This window comes from Ostrea edulis, chromosome 1 (genome assembly GCF_947568905.1).
Source record: "Ostrea edulis chromosome 1, xbOstEdul1.1, whole genome shotgun sequence".
In the NCBI taxonomy this organism is placed as follows: Eukaryota; Metazoa; Mollusca; class Bivalvia; order Ostreida; family Ostreidae; genus Ostrea; species Ostrea edulis.
In genome coordinates this window covers 40,309,166-40,329,008 of record NC_079164.1, presented here as the reverse complement: position 1 = coordinate 40,329,008, position 19,843 = coordinate 40,309,166, and the positions used below count along the sequence as shown (strand labels likewise).

General features: G+C 36.2%; 1 protein-coding gene across 1 annotated transcript; it reads right to left on the bottom strand.

The window, feature by feature from the left end:
* Positions 1-3,477: 3,477 nt before the first annotated feature.
* LOC125656916 (B-cell CLL/lymphoma 7 protein family member A-like) lies at positions 3,478-13,439 on the bottom strand. Its single transcript, XM_048887541.2, has 7 exons — positions 13,279-13,439; positions 11,950-12,008; positions 10,383-10,405; positions 10,068-10,197; positions 6,343-6,513; positions 5,334-5,384; positions 3,478-3,754 (listed from the first exon to the last, which is right to left on the bottom strand). The coding sequence occupies exons 1-7, from the start codon at positions 13,368-13,370 to the stop codon at positions 3,684-3,686; spliced, it is 597 nt and encodes a 198-aa protein (XP_048743498.2). The 5' UTR covers positions 13,371-13,439; the 3' UTR covers positions 3,478-3,683.
* Positions 13,440-19,843: the final 6,404 nt, after the last annotated feature.

Genomic DNA, 19,843 nt, shown 5'->3' with positions numbered 1-19,843 from the left:
ATAAAATGTCTCTCTTTGTTGTTTTATCGAGTGATGAAGGTAGCAATCATTGCAGAAAACATTTGCATAACGCGGCTTATGCATTTTTTCTGCAACGCTAGCTACATATATTATATATATAGTATATATGTATACCTTCATCACCCGATGAAACAACAATGAAAGCAGTTCATTGTTTAAATATTGATGCAGTATGTAAAACGAACATTTATCCAAACAGAGTTGGTTCATTTAGTTTCACAATCTTGAGATTCTAATGATATTTATGGGGATAAGAATGGCCGTTACACAATGGATTGCTCTTTGTTGTTATTATCATTTCCAGTGAATAATCAACAAGACCTGAGCTAAATTACAAACTACATTCAAACATATCTAACGTCTCTGATTGTTAAAAGCAATACAAGCTGAAACTGACGGTATTTTTTAACTATCTAAGTATGCACCAATTAATACTTATCGGTACAACTACATTGTAATGTAAAACTTATACGGTACCAATTTTGATGCACCAGATGCGCATTTCGACAAATAATGTCTCTTCAGTGATGCTCAACCGAAATGTTTGAAATCCGAAATAACTATGAAGTTTTAGATCTAAATATAGCCAAAAACAGCGTGCCAAACAAGTGGAGCCAAATTCGTCCAAGGATAAGAGCTATACATAAGGGAGATAATCCTTAATTTTGAAAATGAATATAATGTATAGGCGTAAGAAATACAAAATGCATATAATTTTGTATACTTTGGAAACATGCGATGTGTCCTTGAAGAACTGATGAAAAATTCAGCAAAACAAGCATTCTGAGAGCATTGCATGGCGATACATAGTCCCCTACCAGTTGCAAAAAATTACTGTACCACAACAATATTCAAAGTTCATTATGTAGGTTATGGTAAAAGGGAAAATTGGGGAACCAGGATAGGAATGGTTAGAAATCAACTACTATTCGAGTAGAGACTAGACCAGGAAAAAAGAAAAAATTACATGTATAATTAGGTTTAGGTCTTTAACCAAGTCAATAAACTATGAAATGTAGGTGATCATGAATAATTTAGCTACATAATCCTAGAAGTGTTAATGATCAGGTGTAGTACTCTTATCTAGAGAAATAAGAAACTTGGCTGTAAACTAACAAGTCATGCTATTTTTCTGAGTCCAAGGGCCATAACTTAGTGAAAAATCAACGGACCAAGACGAAATTCAAACTTTATGGCAAAGCAATGTACCAAAATATCAAATGAATATCTGCAAGCACAACAAAAATAGTCTGGAAAACTGATAATTCTTGCGATTTTTCAAAGTCCAAGAACCATTACAAAGTGAAAAATCAACGGACCGGGACAAAATTCAAACTTGATCTGTAACTTGTTTTGGGAAAGCAATGTACCAAATATCAAATAAATATCTGCAAGAACAGAGAAAAAAGTGCGGAAAACTGAACTGACGGACAGACGGACGGACCGCAAACCTAATGTCATTAAGTATTTGAAGAGATCTTTAATTAAATTGTTGCGCGCATCAAATGAATTGATGCTATCTTCAAATAATTGAAGATATCTTCAATTATTTGAGTTTATGTTAATTTGGCGCTCCATAAAGACCGAGGTATAAAGATGAAAACTGACATAACTACACATTTCGTTTGTTTCAAAATATTACATCGTGTCAAGAATGGCTTTAAGTATGAATTTATATTTTTTCGTTGGATGGAGGAATTCCACGAAAAAAAGAAGGAAAACTGCATCATTGCGCGTAGCGCACATATGCAAACGTTTTCCGTCTTCTTCTTTTTTCATGGAATTCCTCCATCCAACGAAAAAATAATAAATTTATTTCTTATCATTTAATATTTTGAAACATTTAGTTTATATGATAAAACATTATTTAATTTGAGTTGAATTAACGAGTTATTGACTACATTCTATCTCATTTCGAGATGGGTGTAGTAATTTGTGAAAACACAACTTTAAAAAAAAACAACTAAATCCGTAAGGCCTAATGGCGACTTCCACGAACTGTTGTTTACTGTTGAGCAGACGGGTTTCTTGTGGACTGAAGAATGCAGTTTTAAAAGGATTAGTTAGAGATACTCCTGTTGAGAGAAAATTGCAAGAATTTTGTTGAGTGGAACTGGAATTAAGTGCAAAGTTCGATGTGGGTACTAACGGAAAGCTTGGGACACGTGCATAATCAAGATGTGGAATGCCAAGTAGGGTTCTCTTGAAGGTTGTCACAGCTTCCAGGTGGAAAAGTGAGTGTTACAGAGGGTTTTTCCCCGAGTTTTATCAGTGAATTCCTAAGGCTGTGACAGCTGTTGTAACATCGTACGGAAGCCTCGTTTCGGTGCCCACTCATAAACATATTTAGTCCGAAATATCTGACGATTTCCTGGCTTTTATGATTTTGATATTTACAGTGCCTGGCAGGATTATGGAAGAACATATTATACCGGAGCTCGAAACCATACTCGTTTTAAAGGGTACTAACGGCTACGATATTGCAGTATCTCTGAGGCAGTGTGCAATGTATCTGGTATTTGGGTTCGTGACATGAAGGTAGTTGTCGCAAGGTACAAACTGGACTATTGTCATCCCCGGTTGAATACATTTAACTCTCAGCTCGGAATTGCAGAAGCCACAGGCCTCTAAATTTCTATTAATATGCCGTGTGTTGTTATAGGGGTGGGGGTGGGGGGGGGGTCCTCAAATAGCCATGTTTATTTCATTTTTCATAATTAATCATTATTTATATTTGATATTTATTTTTGTTTAATAAATTTATATAGATCGATAGAATTGTTAAGTTTTTCTTTTCAGGATTCCCTAATCTAAATATAAATACGAAGCATCCAGAGCAATCCCCAACATTCCAATAGAAAGTAGTTCCGGCCATTTTTTTTTTCGTTGGAACAATATTCCAATAATTTTTAAACCAATGAAAAAGCGTGTAACATGTAAAATTAAATGATTCAGACAGCTGGGCATTGCCTCTCTTCCGCAATATTCCACACTAGTGACTTCCGAGGTAAATACACATCGGAGATTACGAACAGGAATTGCTGTCAGGATGACAACAATTCATGAATCGACATTTTCTGTTGATTTGACGGGTTTATTGCTTCAGATCAACTCCAATTCAATGAGATTATATTTCTTTAATCAAAAATATGTTGTTCTATGTGTTCTTTTATTTTTCAATTTATTTACCGCCAGTTACAGCTTGTACTCATCTCATAATTGAAAATACATGAGGGTTTAACTGAAACACTTCATGATTCAAGAAAAAATTGCCTACATAAAATGTTGCAGTTTGTACCCTGACGTATTTTCAGAATGAACTTTTTAAATACTTTCTGTTCGAATTCCCAGCTGTTAGAACAGAATTACTATATTTATCACATTGTTCGCAACTGCATTACATTGACAAGGAAATGACTATCATTACAATTTGTAAAGATATCAAAGGCAACAACATTGGAATTGTAAATATTTTATTATGAACACATGTTTCACTGTACACTAAGCATGATGATTCCATGTTTATATGAGAACTTTCTCCCCATCTGACAGATTTACAGTCACTAAAAAAGCAACAGTACAAGATAAAACTAAAACAATTGACACATGAATATGACCAATTACTCTAACACACATGTATAATTTATTTCTCCTTTATAAAATCAAGCATCTGTTTTGGGTTTTTTATTGGGTGGATCATCTTGTTCTCTCTCCAGCATGGGTGGTTCTGAATCTGGAAATGAAATGACAAATCGGTTTGAAGTTGAAAATATTTAAAACTAGATAATTCAAAATGTACAACAAACAAGAGACCCATGAGCCATGTCGCTCACCTGAGCAGCAGTTGCAAGCAATAAACAAGGTTGAGCAAAACCATCATTATACAAGCAGCCTGGTTTAGGAAATAACAGTGGTTCTTTAGAAGAAGATTTTTGAATATTTTCTTTATATATTCGCATCCATAACTTTGATCCCCTATTGTGGCCCCAACATATTCCCAGGGGTTACGATTTTAACAAACTTGAGTCTCCACTATGTTAAGATGCTTTTATGTAAATTTCAGCTTTTCTGGCCCAGCGGTTCTTGAGAAGATTTTTAATTGACCCCACCCTTTTTTGCATTTTTGTGATTATCTCCCCTTTGAAGGGAACATGGTTCTTCAATTGAACAAACTTGAATACCCTTCACCCAAGTTTAGTTGAAATTGGCCCAGTGGTTCTGAAGAAGAAGATGAAAATGTGAAAAGTTTAGGCCGACGATAGCCTTCAGCTCAGGTGAGCTAACAAAGAGACACATGTATTAGATATGATATGGACCTCTTTTGGTCATTAAAAATGGGAAAATTCGTGAGAAATCTAAATAACCCCAAATTTAAAATACTGCGCTTTCTAATTTCAATTTTTGTGTGACAAAACCATGATGAATAATATTGATGACCAGTTTCCCATCATTTCCTGTAATTTGTCATTAGAAGTCTATGTTTTATTGGGGGTTTTCTCCATTGAAAATGTCACTTCAATGCTTGTTTTTCATTTGATACACATCAAGCACATTGAAGAACGTTCACCATGTGTAGAAGAGAATACACACATATATTATTCTAGAGGCAGAAAAGTGCTATGTTAGGGTATAACTATAGGAATACCTATAGAAGTTTATCTAATACTCTCTTTCGAATTATGAAAAAAAGGTTTTTGAGAGAGAATATTAGTAAGGACATGTCCTCACACCACTTGTCCTCACTAACCTAATATTTTCACATGCTGTAGGTCACATTTATGAGGACGTAATTGTGAGAACATTTTTTTTTGTCCTCATTGTGCAATTCTTGTCCTCACAACGTCTGTCCATTGGTTAAAATTTATCCTCACTTTACACATTTTACTGCCCCCCTCTCACAATTGTATTAAGTTAAAAGATATATATTTAAGATTCATGTATCATATCATTTACCTAAAACATAAATAAAAAACTTTTTATTTAATATTGAATAACTTAAACAATATGACTGCATAACTTTCTTTTTGGAAGATTCCATCCCTGCCCTAGCACCAGATATCAAATGCACTCATATGTTTGCAAAAATACAAGTATTAGGAAAATATGCTCTAACAGTCTAACTCATCAAAAGTTACATGTCCTAGAAAAGCCATACATTTATGAAATCATATCAATAAAATATATCAAAAGTTGTAAATGCATATTTTGTCACAATAAAATAAACTTTGCTTCAAATAATATGTCAATGTATGGGGGCCACATAAGCCTATGACTTACCTAGCCCATCAATATAACAATTAACCTGTACTTACCATTTGTATCTTCTGAATTCTTCTTTCTATCATCTGTGATCATTCTCATAGCTGAAAATACAGAAAGCCTTGGAATTGATTTTTTAAATTGCTGATATTGAGGAGAATTAATGGTTCTTTGTGTTACAGTAACATGTGACACCTACCACACTATACACAGAATCATTCCCCATTATTTATTGGAATGTATTCTCTGATAGCAAAAATCAATATTTTTTTCCATGTGCAAGTTGCACCAAATACAAGTGTTGTGTGATACATTGTACTTAATTGACACCTGTGACCATGACAAGGTTCGAGACGATCTATTTTTAGAATGATGTTTGTCAGTTCAATATAAAGATTATGTAACCCTGTTTATTTGAGTCATAAAAACGAAAGCTCTGAAAAAACTTCATTATTGAAGAAATCAATTGTAAATTTTGTGCTTGGACTTCATAAGCATTCTATAGAACTACGAAATTTACATCTGGGAATTGATTGGATTGTGACAGATTATATTCTTATGTGGGAATTCAGCGCAACATTAAACCAGCATCAGACACTGATTTTGTATATCTATTGTAAGTTAGTATTTTTTTCATTGATATACATGTATTTTTCTTTCAATAATTGTAAATAAATTGTTAAATCTTTGAATTGTCTTTGTGATTGAATTCTGCTGAGTTTATTTAGGGTTTATTCTGACCCATAACAAATGTATTATGACAAACTTGTAAGGTTAATAACTGATAGTTCTACCTTTGAACTGAGCTCTTTAAACTGTTATTAATGTAGGGTGATAATGTAACAAGGAACACAAGTCTTTATTCACAAATTATATGTTTATACAATCAATCACTTCATTTCTAATTTGATTTTAAAATATCCTTGAGTGGTTCAATGGCAAATGTTTCTCTTACAAACGTTAATCAGAAAATAGTTGCTGGAATTTGTAAGCTTTTTCATTTTAGTCTGTTTTCTATAACAATTACCAATTCTCATGTCAACTGGTTGCTGTAATACTTACCAATTCTCATGTCAGTCTGGTTGCTGTCTGTGTCCTGTGATTGGGAGAATCCTGTGTTGCTGTTGTCAGGAAATGATTGGTATGAATCTTCGTTCATGTTGCTGACTTGATCACTGCAAATGGAATCTGGTTGTGATTGTTGTGTATTTTCATCTGTATAGACATGCTGGGCTACAATTGAAGAGCATTAAAATGAATAAGATGCTGTAAATCACATTATATCAGCAAGTACATTATTTATGAGTAATTTTGTAAGACTACCCATTCACAAAATATTAGTTCTCACAAATAAACACTTACACATCGAAAACTTCAAGTGGCATTAAATTAAGCTGTGAAAGTGATGGTAACCTTTTTTCTCAAAATCTCTCAATGGCATAGGAATATATATCAACGACTAATAAAAACATTTATTTTGTACAAAAACAAGAGAAACCTAATAAAACTATGTTAAATAACTGCTTTTAGTGTAAAGAAATACAAGACAATAATTAATTAATCTCCGAAATTATATATTCATGTGCCTGCTTTGAGGTTAAAAAGTTTTTTAAATAATTGAATACTGGTGTTATTACCAAAACATGATATAGAAAAATTTTCATTGAATTAAATTTTTGGTGAAAAAATGAAGCTATTTGGGGCATGGACACAATTTGTGCTGAAAATTTTCGACTGTTATTTTTCCATTTTTATTGTTTACATTGCTTAACTAAAGTATTTCTAATGTTCAACCAAAATTTGAATATCAATTGTTGAGTTACAAGTGAGTTACAGCACTCACAATTCATAATTATGTACCGGTAAACAAGGCTCGTGTCATGTTTTTCTTTACATATAGATTGCTAAATAGAAAATAGCATGTTTAAAACAAAATGAGATGTGCCAAACACTAGAAACTATTTAATTGTGTTCAGAATTAACTTGTAAATTGAAAAAACTGCTTTAAACGAAACTTTCACTAGAATATTTAACCAATGTAAACAAAACATGGCATGAGCCTTGTTTACGTAACAAAGAATAAAGAATTGTGAGCCCTGTATCTCCCATGTACCTTGACAATTGACATTCAAATTTTTGCTGACCATAGAAATACCTTAGTTAAGCTTCTAAACATTAAAAATGGAAAAATAAAATTTGAAAATTTTGAGTTCAAATTGTGTCCATGTCCCCTTAAGCAATACATAATGATTCGCAATGTGTCTCATGAATAAATACATCATTGTATCCATGTGAAAATAAAGTCTTGTGAAATATAAAGTGATCTATAGTACAACGCAGTATTAAGTCTTCCCTGGAAGACATGTGTCGCCTGCTAGTTGATTCTATATGTAATATATCACGTATAATGTTGAAAAAGTAAATTATTCAAAAGGTTTTTGTCAGTTTAATACTCCTTTTAAAGGTTTTGAGAATTACTAAACATTCTTTAACGATAACTTAATTGAAATTGAAAGATGAGACATTGTTATGCAATGGAATTTGTGGGAGAATCTGTTTGAAATTAAGACATTTATTAAATGTAGACTGAATGAAAACATATGTTTGAAAATATGTATCAACCTGTTACTGTGCTCTTCAAGACAATGGTAATAACCATAAGTAATTATCTGTTGGGTTTACTGCTTAGTCTTGTTGTCTTTTTATATATCCAATTTACTGTTTCTCAAGAAAAATCATAATTAGTGCTGTTGTGAAATCACATATACTGTCCTTCAGTATGGGAATTACAAATACTGTCCTGTTGTACATAAAAATACTGTCCTTCAGTTAATCATAAAAAAAAATCTTCAGCAAAAATTTTTTTTGCTGTAAAAAATTCTAAGTCCCGGTAAACAGGAAGTTGATAAGCGACAGATTCGAAAATGTCTTACACATTACAGTTGGCCACACTGATGCTCTGTGCCAAATATCAGGGAGTTGCCCCATGTGGTTCTTGAGAAAAGTGTGACAGAAATTTTTTTGCTGTAAAAAATTCTAAGTCCCAGCAAACAGGAAGTTGATAAGCGACAGATTCGACAAGAGGTACTGTGAGCAATGCTCACTAAGAATACCCCCCGCTTACCCCAATCTCCCAAAGGGTGTTGGTAATAGGTATAAACTACCTCTTTTCTGAGTGTAAAAAACAAATGGCATGACAAACCGAACTATATTGCTACTTCGATGTCCAGTGCACGTGACCTTTGACCTTTTGATCCCAAAATCGATAGGGAACATCTTCATCCCATGGGTAGTCCATATGTAAGATATGGTGACGTAGGTGGCAAGGATAGCACTTTAGAGCCCGGAAACCATATTGCTACTTCGATGTTCAGTGTGCTTGACCTTTGACCTTTTGACCCCAAAATCGATAAGGAACATCTTCATCCCATGGGTAGTCCATATGTATGATATGGTGACTGTAGGTGGAAAGGATAACGCTTTAGAGCCCGGAAACCATATTGCTACTTCAATGTCCAGTGCGCTTGACCTTTGACCTTTTGACCCCAAAATCGATAGGGAACATCTTCATCCCATGGGTAGTCCATATGTATGATATGGTGACTGTAGGTGGAAAGGATAACGCTTTAAAGCCCGGAAACCATATTGCTACTTCGATGTCCAGTGCGCTTGACCTTTGACCTTTTGACCCCAAAATGGATAGGGAACATCTTCATCCCATGGGTAGTCCATATGTATGATATGGTGACGGTAGGTGGTAAGGATAACGCTTTAGAGCCCAGAAACCATATTGCTACTTCGATGTCCAGTGCGCTTGACCTTTGACCTTTTGACCCCAAAATATATAGGGAACATCTTCATCCCATGGGTAGTCCATCTGTATGATATGGTGACGGTAGGTGGTAAGGATAACGCTTTAGAGCCCGGAAACCATATTGCTACTTCGATATCCAGTGCGCTTGACCTTTGGACCCCAAAATCAATAGGGAACATCTTCATCCCATGGGTAGTCCATCTGTATGATATGGTGACGGTAGGTGGTAAGGATAACGCTTTAGAGCCCGGAAACCATATTGCTACTTCGATATCCAGTGCGCTTGACCTTTGGACCCCAAAATCAATAGGGAACATCTTCATCCCATGGGTAGTCCATATGTATGATATGGTGACGGTAGGTGGAAAGGATAATGCTTTAGAGTCCGGAAACCATTGCGTCTACGGACGGACGGACAGACAGACGGACAACCCGATTCCAGTATACCCCCCCCACAACTTGTTGCGGGGGGTATAAAAATGTCTTACACAATACAGTTGGCCACACTGATGCTCTGTGCCAAATATCAGGAAGTTGCCCCATGTGGTTCTTGAGAAAAGTGTGACAGAAATTTTTTTGCTGTAAAAAATTCTCTAAGTCCCGGCAAACAGGAAGTTGATAAGCGACAGATTCGAAAATGTCTTAAACAATACAGTTGGCCACACTGATGCTCTGTGCCAAATATCAGGGAGTTGTCCCATGTTGTTCTTGAGAAAACTGTGACAGAAATTTTTTGTGACGACGACGACGCCAGACGACGACGCAGGACAACGCAAGACGACGGATAGTGATCCCTATATGTCGCCACTGCGTGTAACGCAGGCGACACAATGAGAACAGTGCACAAAGTTTAGATCAAAATACAATGATGACATTCCTTATCAAATGGGTTTACAACAGCTTTTTGATGAAGGTGCTAAATTAAATGCACCTACATGAATTCTTTACTGTTTAATTGCACCTTCATACTTACAGGAGCTGTTTTCATTCACATTAACAACCTTGCTGACATCACTTCCTTGTGAAGCATCATTGTCTTGGCCTGATCGTGTTTTCTTTTTAATGTTTGATCTTACTTTCAAACTTTTTCTAACGGCATTTGGCTGCAAAAGAGAAAATATGAAATACTGAATATAATCTTTGTGTGATTTTCTTTTCCTCTAAATTTTATCTCCTCAAAAAATGAGTCATAATCACAGACACACAAAAACTTTATTTTCATCTTTTTCTTTCATTAAGTTTATTATTATTTATTCTTCTTCCAGTATTCTTGATAGGGGAAACTTACAGGTAATGGTTCAGATGCAGACACTGGAAAATAAAAAAATATATATAGATAATGACTTTACAGCTTGTATGAATGACAACAACATCTATCAGATTATAAATGTCATTTCTTTGAAGGTGTTTAACATGCCAAATTTATACAAATACAGCAAAAATGCAGTAATTCAAAGGCAAAATAACCATTATAATCATTGAGAGCAATAAACAAAATGATCTTGCTATCAAGATATGAAATAAGCAAAATCAAAAATAGGTCTGTCTATCAAGAACCTTGGTGGCCATCTTGAAAATCTGGTAATTCCCAAGAGTTAGTTCTGAACAATGTCTTCATGAAACATGCTGCCTCCGAATGTATCCACATTTAATTGCGATAATATTGACCTTGACCAAGACAGGGGACTTTGTCCTTGACAGTATGAAGACTCTATATTGTATACATCAAATGTTATGACCAAGATTAAATTTTGGACAGATGAGGTAGATGGATGATAGACAGACAACAAGAAAATATCCATTCCCCACTTGATTTTGAAAGTTGAAAATGTGGAAAGTTCAAAATAATAGACTGGAAACTGGTCAATCTGATTAAAACCAGATCCTGAGATCTGCTCACTTGGATCGCTACACTAGGATCTGACATAACCCCATAGGGGGTCATGTCCGCATGACCTTTCGCTTGGAATATTCATGAGAACTATCAGCCAGTCAGATTGCGCCATACAGACAATGATGGCTATTTAGGTGGTTCCTGGCAATTCGTAAACAAATTGCTGTAATCTCTCTCCCATGAAGTTTATTCCACACTGTAAAATTGTATATTCTCGCATAACGAATTTTAAACTTTTGCAATAATGCCTAATCTATTCCGTTCATTCAAACAACCAAACGTACTATATGAAATATACCCAAATTAAATTAATTGTGAATTCCGATTTATGTATGAATAGGGATGGGTAGGATTTGAATAGTTTTCAAGATGGTTTACTAAATAACGTGAGGAATATAACGTCAGTCGACGTAAACGGTGCATTGTGATGTCGCATCTAGCTGAGATGTTTTCTTTCAAACCAAACAATCGCAGCCATTTTTCTTGAATTGTGAACTCCATGGGGATATATTAGCGTTTGAATGAAAGAAAACCCTCAGAGAATACAGACATTTAAATCGCATGTTTTGACAGGTGTGCAGTCGTCTGTCAAACGTGCAGCCATTTTTATTGCATCTCTAACATAAATAATGACGCAAACGTTCATGGGAGAAAAATTATCGTTGGTATAAATCGACAGGGTCAATTTGATTGGCTTAACGAAAGGTCATGCGGACGTGACCCTATATGGGGTTACGTCAGATCCTAGTGTAGCGATCTAAGTAAGCGGATCTCAGGATCTGGTTTTAATCAGATTGGAAACTGGTATGAAGACCTCACTGGAGTTTTTGGCCATCTCACTCAGATGAGTCAACTCAACCTGGCTCAGGTGGGCTAAAACATCTTTAACGTTCATGGAAATTGGGCCCAACACATGAGACAAAACTGGCTTTTAAAATCGTGAAACAAAATTGAACAATACCTGGTACCCATTTGTATATTCTCATAGTAGTGTCACCAATTGTAACCCATCTTTTCTCCCTATCAAATTACAAAAGAAAAAAACATCAAGTAAGATATTATACATATAAAATGCTTTTTGTTTTCAATATCAATTGAGGATACAAAAAATAATAAACAATGCAGTAATGTAATAAGTGCATAAATTCCCCAATATTTGATATATATTCAGTTACCATGTATTTTCCCCTATGCATAATGTTGGACATGGAAAAACATGTACTTAACCCCCAGAGTAAATAACCACATTTACAGGATGTATTTTTTCGTTTTGAATTTCATTACATTTTATTTTCATCTTATTTCATTTTATAATTTATTTTTATTAATACCACATATAAGGAGTGTTGGGCTTTTACTTGTGGGAGCACAACAGTGTTCAAAGTATGTTATGTGATATTCCTGATGAACATGTACATGTGTATGAGCTATCACTGATCTATAAAGAATATGATCCATGTATATACATATTGTATTTGTAGAAGTATCAGACATCTTAGCACTTTTTCTTCTTTTTCACGTGAAACACTAATACATGTAATCCTCAGGTGTTTTTATCAGTTGCACGGGATATATTTACTCTCGCTATTAAACAGGTTGGGAACACTTCCCCTATAGTGAGATATTCTCGCTAAAACGCGATTATCCCTCTTTAGTGAGAAATAAACATTACCATAAACAGGAGTTTTGGCGTCTTTATTGAAAATAATGGCAAATCCCGTGCAATGCTGAATAAGTGTGACACGCACTCAACCTGATGCGAATTGTTTCTATGAAATTGACAACATAGTATTGTAATGAAATTGCATATCAAAGTTGCTGTGTAAGAGGGAAGCAGTCTGAAATCCAATACACATCGTGAGTGTTTTTGTTTTGATTCATATATTTGCAGAAGTATCAGACATTTTAGCACTTTTTCTTCTTTTCACGTGAATCACGAAAAGATGTACTCCGCGGGTGTTTTTCTCTGTTGTACGCGATATATTTATTCTCGCTAAAGAGGGATAATCGCGTTTTAGCGAGAATATCTCGCTATAGGGGAAGCGTTCCCAACCTGTTAAAGTGGGATAATCGGGTAAATAGCGCAAAAGATGAAGATCTGAGACTGGCTATACCCTATCAGCTGTCTATAGGGGAAGTGTTAACAAAATCTGTGCGATATTTCATCACAATATGAATGAAAAAATAGTTTGGTAACTGAGAAAGACTGTCACCACAGGGACTAGTTATAAATGGTTATAAGGTTGTCGCATCAAATACAAAATCGGGAAAGAATCTGACAGGTACTCACCATTTTCTCACTTTGTCGATAGCAGTTATTACTCGTTTTATATCTTCCTTGGCCCTACTTCGGGTTTCTGCTCTAACTGATCTGGATAGCATCACCGCAACTAAAGATCGACAAAAGAACAATACACAATCAAAGCCGAAAAATAGCCGGAAATGAAGTTACACTTCATAAAATCAAAACCTAAACGATTGTACACCAAATTCCCGGAAAAGAAAAACTTTCTGTTCCGATCAGGACAGGGGCCCATTTCCAACCAAGACATTTCATTGATAAAAATATCTCGATTTCTCAAGATATTTTATGAATGTGTCGTTGGATATACAATTATTAGGGAGGGTGTAGTGTAATGGGTGTGTATTTTATTAACGTGCTTTTTACCGTCACCAGTGTCCAGGGCCGTAAATTACATGGAGGCGGAGGAGGCAGCTGCCTCCTCCAACTTTTGAGCCAAAAAAAATTAAAATTTAAAGTTCATTAGAATTTATGTTGTTTCCAATAACTAAGAACATGATACCTCCCTTAAAAAGCATTCCAAATCTTTCTTTTAGAATGAGTTAGTCAAGTAACATTTTAGAAGGCCCTAGAATCAAGGATTTTGCACGAAACGTGTTCAATGTGCACAAAATGTGCTCAGCGTCTGGGGGCCTGGGCGCCCAGGCCCCCGCCTAATTTCCTGCCTCCTCCAAATTGAAGGTTAATTTACGGCCCTGGTGTCACTATCTCTGTGTCACGCGCGTTACCGGTGACGTGATAACTGTATATTTTAATGTTAACTTAGAGAATAAATCGTTTATATTTATATCCAAATCACGGAGACTGCTTGATTTATCTTTTATTATCCTAAATTGACATTCGGGACAAAAGGAAATATATTTTCCTAATTTACGGGGACTGATGTTCTCATGAGAAGGATTTGAAATCCTCGTGCTACATGTACATCCATTCCCGTTACATGTAGCATTGAAACTTCAGCAAATTCAGCCGTACTGTCAATCAGATCTTCACTGGGGAAGTGTAACGGTTAGAGAACATTGAATTAGATTGGTGTACTGTTACTGTTAAGTATACATGAATTGTAAACTTATAGCCCATGAGCTCGGGGTGGGGTGGGGGGGGGGGGGGGGTCATCGGTACTAGTAGCTCTACCTAATTCAAGTATGGCCGGTTTTTTTTTTTTTTTAATACTTTGAACAATACCCTTAGACTTGGAAAATCTATAACATTTGGTGACACACAGCTTATGATGTGTTAACACATGGTATCTAATGGCATTCGTATTTCGTTAGAATACGAGCGTAGAGATTATAGGCCGTCATTTGGGATGAAATCACTGATCCAGACTAGGGAAATCTTCTTAGACGTTGTATCAGTGGGTTTTACCTCCAGACCTCCCCCCCCCCCCCCCCCCTCAAAAATGCATCTTGATCTCTATTACGAAGTATTATACTGACTACTGTATTCCTTTCCTTATTCACAAAGATATCGTGTTTGGAAGATCTTTTTCTTCTTTTAAAAACTCATATCAACATTGACCCAGAAGTGAGTCATTATTTGAACGATCATTGTGATGCAAAGAGATAAAACAAATACCGTTATATTAACGCTCTGATCTTCATTCACAATTATTCAAAATTTTAAATCATAGCTTATCATCATCTGTACACGCCACACCGGCTTATTCCAGTTTCTAGTCTATAAATGTTCAAATGCACATGATCAAGAACATCTTAAAAGCTCCACCCCAATTCTCACTCCATCTGCACCTCTAGTACAAACAGTTTAATCCTCTTCATTTTCATCATCATCATCATCATCACCATCAAAAAAGTTTGGCAGAGCAGTGTCATCGCTAAGTGGCAGATTGTCACAGTCTTTCATTTTGCACATATATCTGTACATTTTCACCCATTCTCTAGGCAGACACAGATTTTGATATCACAGTTTTTGGAACATGTGCACGCCAACAGCTCTAGAATGGCGTCAGGTGCTGACTGGACGCTCATCCAGTCTATCACTAGAATATCCTCACTATGCTGATTTTCAATTTTCCACCCACTCTGGGCTGTGTCAGGAGACTGTAGATCACTTGTGAGACAGCGTCGCATAATCCGGCTTGGTAGTTGACTTTCTGGGCGTGTTTCAGCACGAAGTCCTGGCAGGGGGCAGCTAGTGAGATTCAATATTTCCGCTTTTCGCACAAAACAACTGGTATCTGGGCTCCAGATGTTGGCTGCTTTGGTGCGTACAGCTAACAAGTGAGCTTTTCTAATTTCTTGGATAGTTCATGGGACAGTTTCTAGTCCTTGATAAGGTCACAGAAAGCCTGCTGCACCTCTTCATTTGACTTCAACATATTCAGTACAGCCAGTTTTCCCTTTCCTGGGTAAGAACTGACAGAATCACAGCCAGTGTATGCATGTATCCCTTGACGAGCAGCACAAATAGAAGATCCCAGAGAGGATGCAACTTTACCGATGTCTATCAGCTGGGTGCGGATGCCTGTTCTACTCTTCTGGTACGCTACAAAAGGCGAAGTTCAATACAGGCACATCTGTGTAATTTGAGCTGATCATCACAGCTTCATATCCACCTCCAGCAGCATGAGCAGCATAAAGGAGACGGCCATGAGCTTCCTCCTGGGCGCATCCTAGCTCTGGCACTTCACGACACTTGACAGCTGAGAGTCGGTAGCATTTTTCTTCACAGGTGACAAAGAGGACTTTGCGAAGACTACCAAGCTTCTCTAGGTATATACTTTTCGCTTCTCCACGCCTGGACCATACTTTTAATCAGACTCATTTTGTTACCCTCTTGTGCCAGGAATTTACGCAATTGCCTGATCCTCTGACCAGGCGCAATGTTCTGTTCCTGTAGTCCTGCAATCCCACCCCCTGTCGGCCCTTTTATTGTACTTGATAGACTAATATGTGTCAAAGGCGAGATCCATTCTGGTGCTCATTGATTAATCAGACTCATTTTGTTACCCTCTTGTGCCAGGAATTTACGTAATTGCCTGATCCTCTGACCAGGCGCAATGTTCTGTTCCTGTAGTCCTGCAATCCCACCCCCTGTCGGCCCTTTTATTGTACTTGATAGACTAATATGTGTCAAAGGCGAGATCCATTCTGGTGCTCATTGATGCCTCACTGATGGCCATCAATAAGATACGATCGGAAGCTTCATCAAACGTAGGTTGCTGGCCATCAATTTTAGCTTGCTGGAGAGGGGCCATTCCATCGATTATCGTGGCTGATATTGAATGGGGAGTGAGTCAGCTAATGGCGCATTTTTCTTAATGCTTGTGGCCAAAACAGCTTTGTTGGTTTTTCATAGACTTCCATCAGGTGCAGTCAGTTACCAGGGCAGTGGTCCCAGAGGAAAGCACAGCATATTTTTCATGTTGAGATCTCTTTTCTGTCCCATCAGGATCATTCTTCCAAACAGCCATCTGTCACCTTTCAGGATAACTGATCTGCCATCAGCACATTCTGTCTGCCTCTTTTTAGTAACTGATTCAAATGTCTTTAAAGAACTCTTTTTCATAGGATCATGAAACTTCTTTATTGGTGAATCCGTCTCGAGTCTTTCTGCCTTGAATGTGGTGTAAGCAGTAAGCATTTACTGTGTGCATTTTTGAGATTCTCAGCTACCTCCTTCGGTGCAGCAGTCCCTGTTGAAACACTAAGTAAAGGTTGCTCTTAAAGGAATTGATCCAACTGCAGTGTTTCTTCCACTAAGGAGACTGCCTCTTCGTCTTGGTCTCGCCTCGATTTCTGGAAATCCGGATGAGCAATGCCATACTTATTGTGCTGAACTATGTTCCTGAGTATGGTCAGAAAATGACTCCTATTCTCGGCTGTGAGGTGATACATGTGACAGCTCGAGTCTTCAGACTTAACCTGGTGGTACCACCTACTGTCTGGGTCTTCCTGTTTACGGTTACATCAGTTGTTTGGTCAACAGCTATGCAGGCCAAAGGGATTAGATTCTATGATTTGAACACTAACGTTGCCTTCTTTGAAAGCCATGTAAATGTCTGGATGAGTGGCAGGAAGATTGGTCATTCGAGCATAGTATGCAGGGAGGTATCTTGCGTAATTCAGTCTGTCATACGCAAAGCACCAAGGGATCATCAGTCGGATGGCGTGAAGATGCAGAGAGGCTCAAAGCAGGCCCAGGAAGATGTCCTGGATGATGTCAATACATGTCATCCAGAAAGCGGAGAACTCTCCGTTGTCATGACGCAAGTAGCTCAGAAACTCATTCCATAAATGAAAGACATGAATAGTCAGCACGGGCTATTCCAGCAGTAAATCAAACGCAGCGTGTCCGACATCATCATTGAAGTTCTCAACTCTTTAACAGCTTCCAGCATTTCAGGATAGTTGTTTTGTACCCACGGGAGGAAGCATGTGAAGAAGGGCTTCCAGGACACATTAGTGCACCCTGACACTTCTTTTGTATGATTTGCCTTCAAATACACCAGTCGCAGACCCTTGTGCTAGGATTGCTGATTTAATGTAAAGAAAGTGTTTCCCCACAATATGTCATATATTTTATATACATTCAGAAATCAATATTCAAACTCATTTTAATATGCAAATATTTTACTCCATAATCATTGCTTACAGTTGCATGGGACATAGTCCAAGTGTAACGAAGTGAGATAGTCGTCATCTCATCTGCTTCAGCAAGGAGCTTATTTCACAATAGTGTTTGATATTTCTAACAGAAAGACTTATTTTGGCATTGTTTAAGCAAAGTTTGGTTGACTTTGGTAACATCATCACATTTCTTTTGATGATCAAACTGCACTTCCCTCAAATTGTACGACCAGTGTTGCGCGTTAAAAAGTAATTTGATAACACTTAGAAAGCTGTGTATCCTGAAGTGTTATCATACTTTATTTTAATCTAGGAGTAGGATCGAGGCTTTTGAAAAATATACACCAGAACTAGTTAGCTCACGTAGTACAGATGAACCCCCCTTGGCTCATAGCCTATTATTGTTTTCCACTGTATACAACAAAAGGCCCACAGGCCTCATTGGCCACCTGAGTACTAAGTTAAAATTATCATCACTAGTCCCAAGGGCTATGAAATCTAGAAGAAAAAATATTGTTCTGAACGAAAGGCTTTATATATGTCACAGGAATCATTCTCACTCAGTACATTTTCTAAATTAATAGACGATAGATAATTATCTATGCATTCATCTGATATATTATCAGACGAGTATAGACTTTTGTAGAAATCACACATAGCACCCAAAATATCGTTGGTGTTTTCTATGCGAGTATCTTCATTAACTTTCAATTCTTTTATGACACTTTGTTTCTGCCTACTTTTCTCTAAATTTAGAAAGAATTTTGAACATTTTTCGCCTTCCAGCATCCATTTTGATCGTGACCTTACGAAGGCACCTTTACATTTTTTGTCATATAACTTATCTAGTTCTGACTCTAGATTACGTTTTTTATTCATATCTATACTATAAGAATCAAGCTCCTCTATACCATTTATTTCTTTTTCTATTGATTTAATGCGATATTTTGTATTTAGATTTGATTCTTTTGAAAACTGAATAGAAAAATCCCGAGATTTTATTTTGAATGTTTCCCACTTATCTACTGGGTCTAATTCTTCATTATGTATCTCATCGATAATTCTATGAATTTCATTTTTATAGTTTAAATCATTTAAATGGGAGTTATTAAGTTTCCAATATCCATTTCCCCTTTTATTTGCATCTATTTTAAACGTTATTTTTAATGACCTATGGTCAGACATTCTTTTCCCAAAGTTTGTACCTGGAATTTTTCGTATGATTATATTGTTTAAATCGAATGTAAAGTTTCTATTCAGAAATATATAATCGATTCTACTACTAGGGATATCCTCTGAATTACACCATGTATGACCTTTAAAAGTTGGATGTGTTGATTGCCAAGTATCATACAAATCAAAAGAACAAACAATCTTTTTAAGCTTCGACGTACTTTGGTCATGAAAGTTATCTGTTTTACAGTTAAAATCCCCGCATATTATGATATTGTCATCTTCTGTTATACCTTGTTTTTGCAGAAAATTGTTCAATTTTTTAAAGAATGTGCATCTTTCTTTTATAGTGTTTGGTGCGTAAATATTTACAAGTGAAACTATTTTTCCATGTATTTTTGCTTTTAAAAACAATCTTCTTCCGTCCAATGATGCGTGTTTTTCAATTATTTCTAGTTTTAATTCTTTTTTAAAAAGAATGCTAACACCTCTACTAAAAGGTGAATCACTAAAACAATGAACCGATTTACCGAACCACCTTGAGTCATATTTAAATATATTTTTCTCAATATAGTGTGTTTCTTGTAAAAAGATAATATCTACATTCATATCATTTAACCATGTATATAACTTAACTCTTTTTTCGTCCGAGTTTAATCCTCGAACATTTACCGACAGTATTTCAAACTTATCCATTTAGGCTATAATTTGAGGAAAAATACAGTAATATGTAAATACATGCATATGTATATAAGTTGAAGAAAGTTTGCATATCTATAAAATTGCAA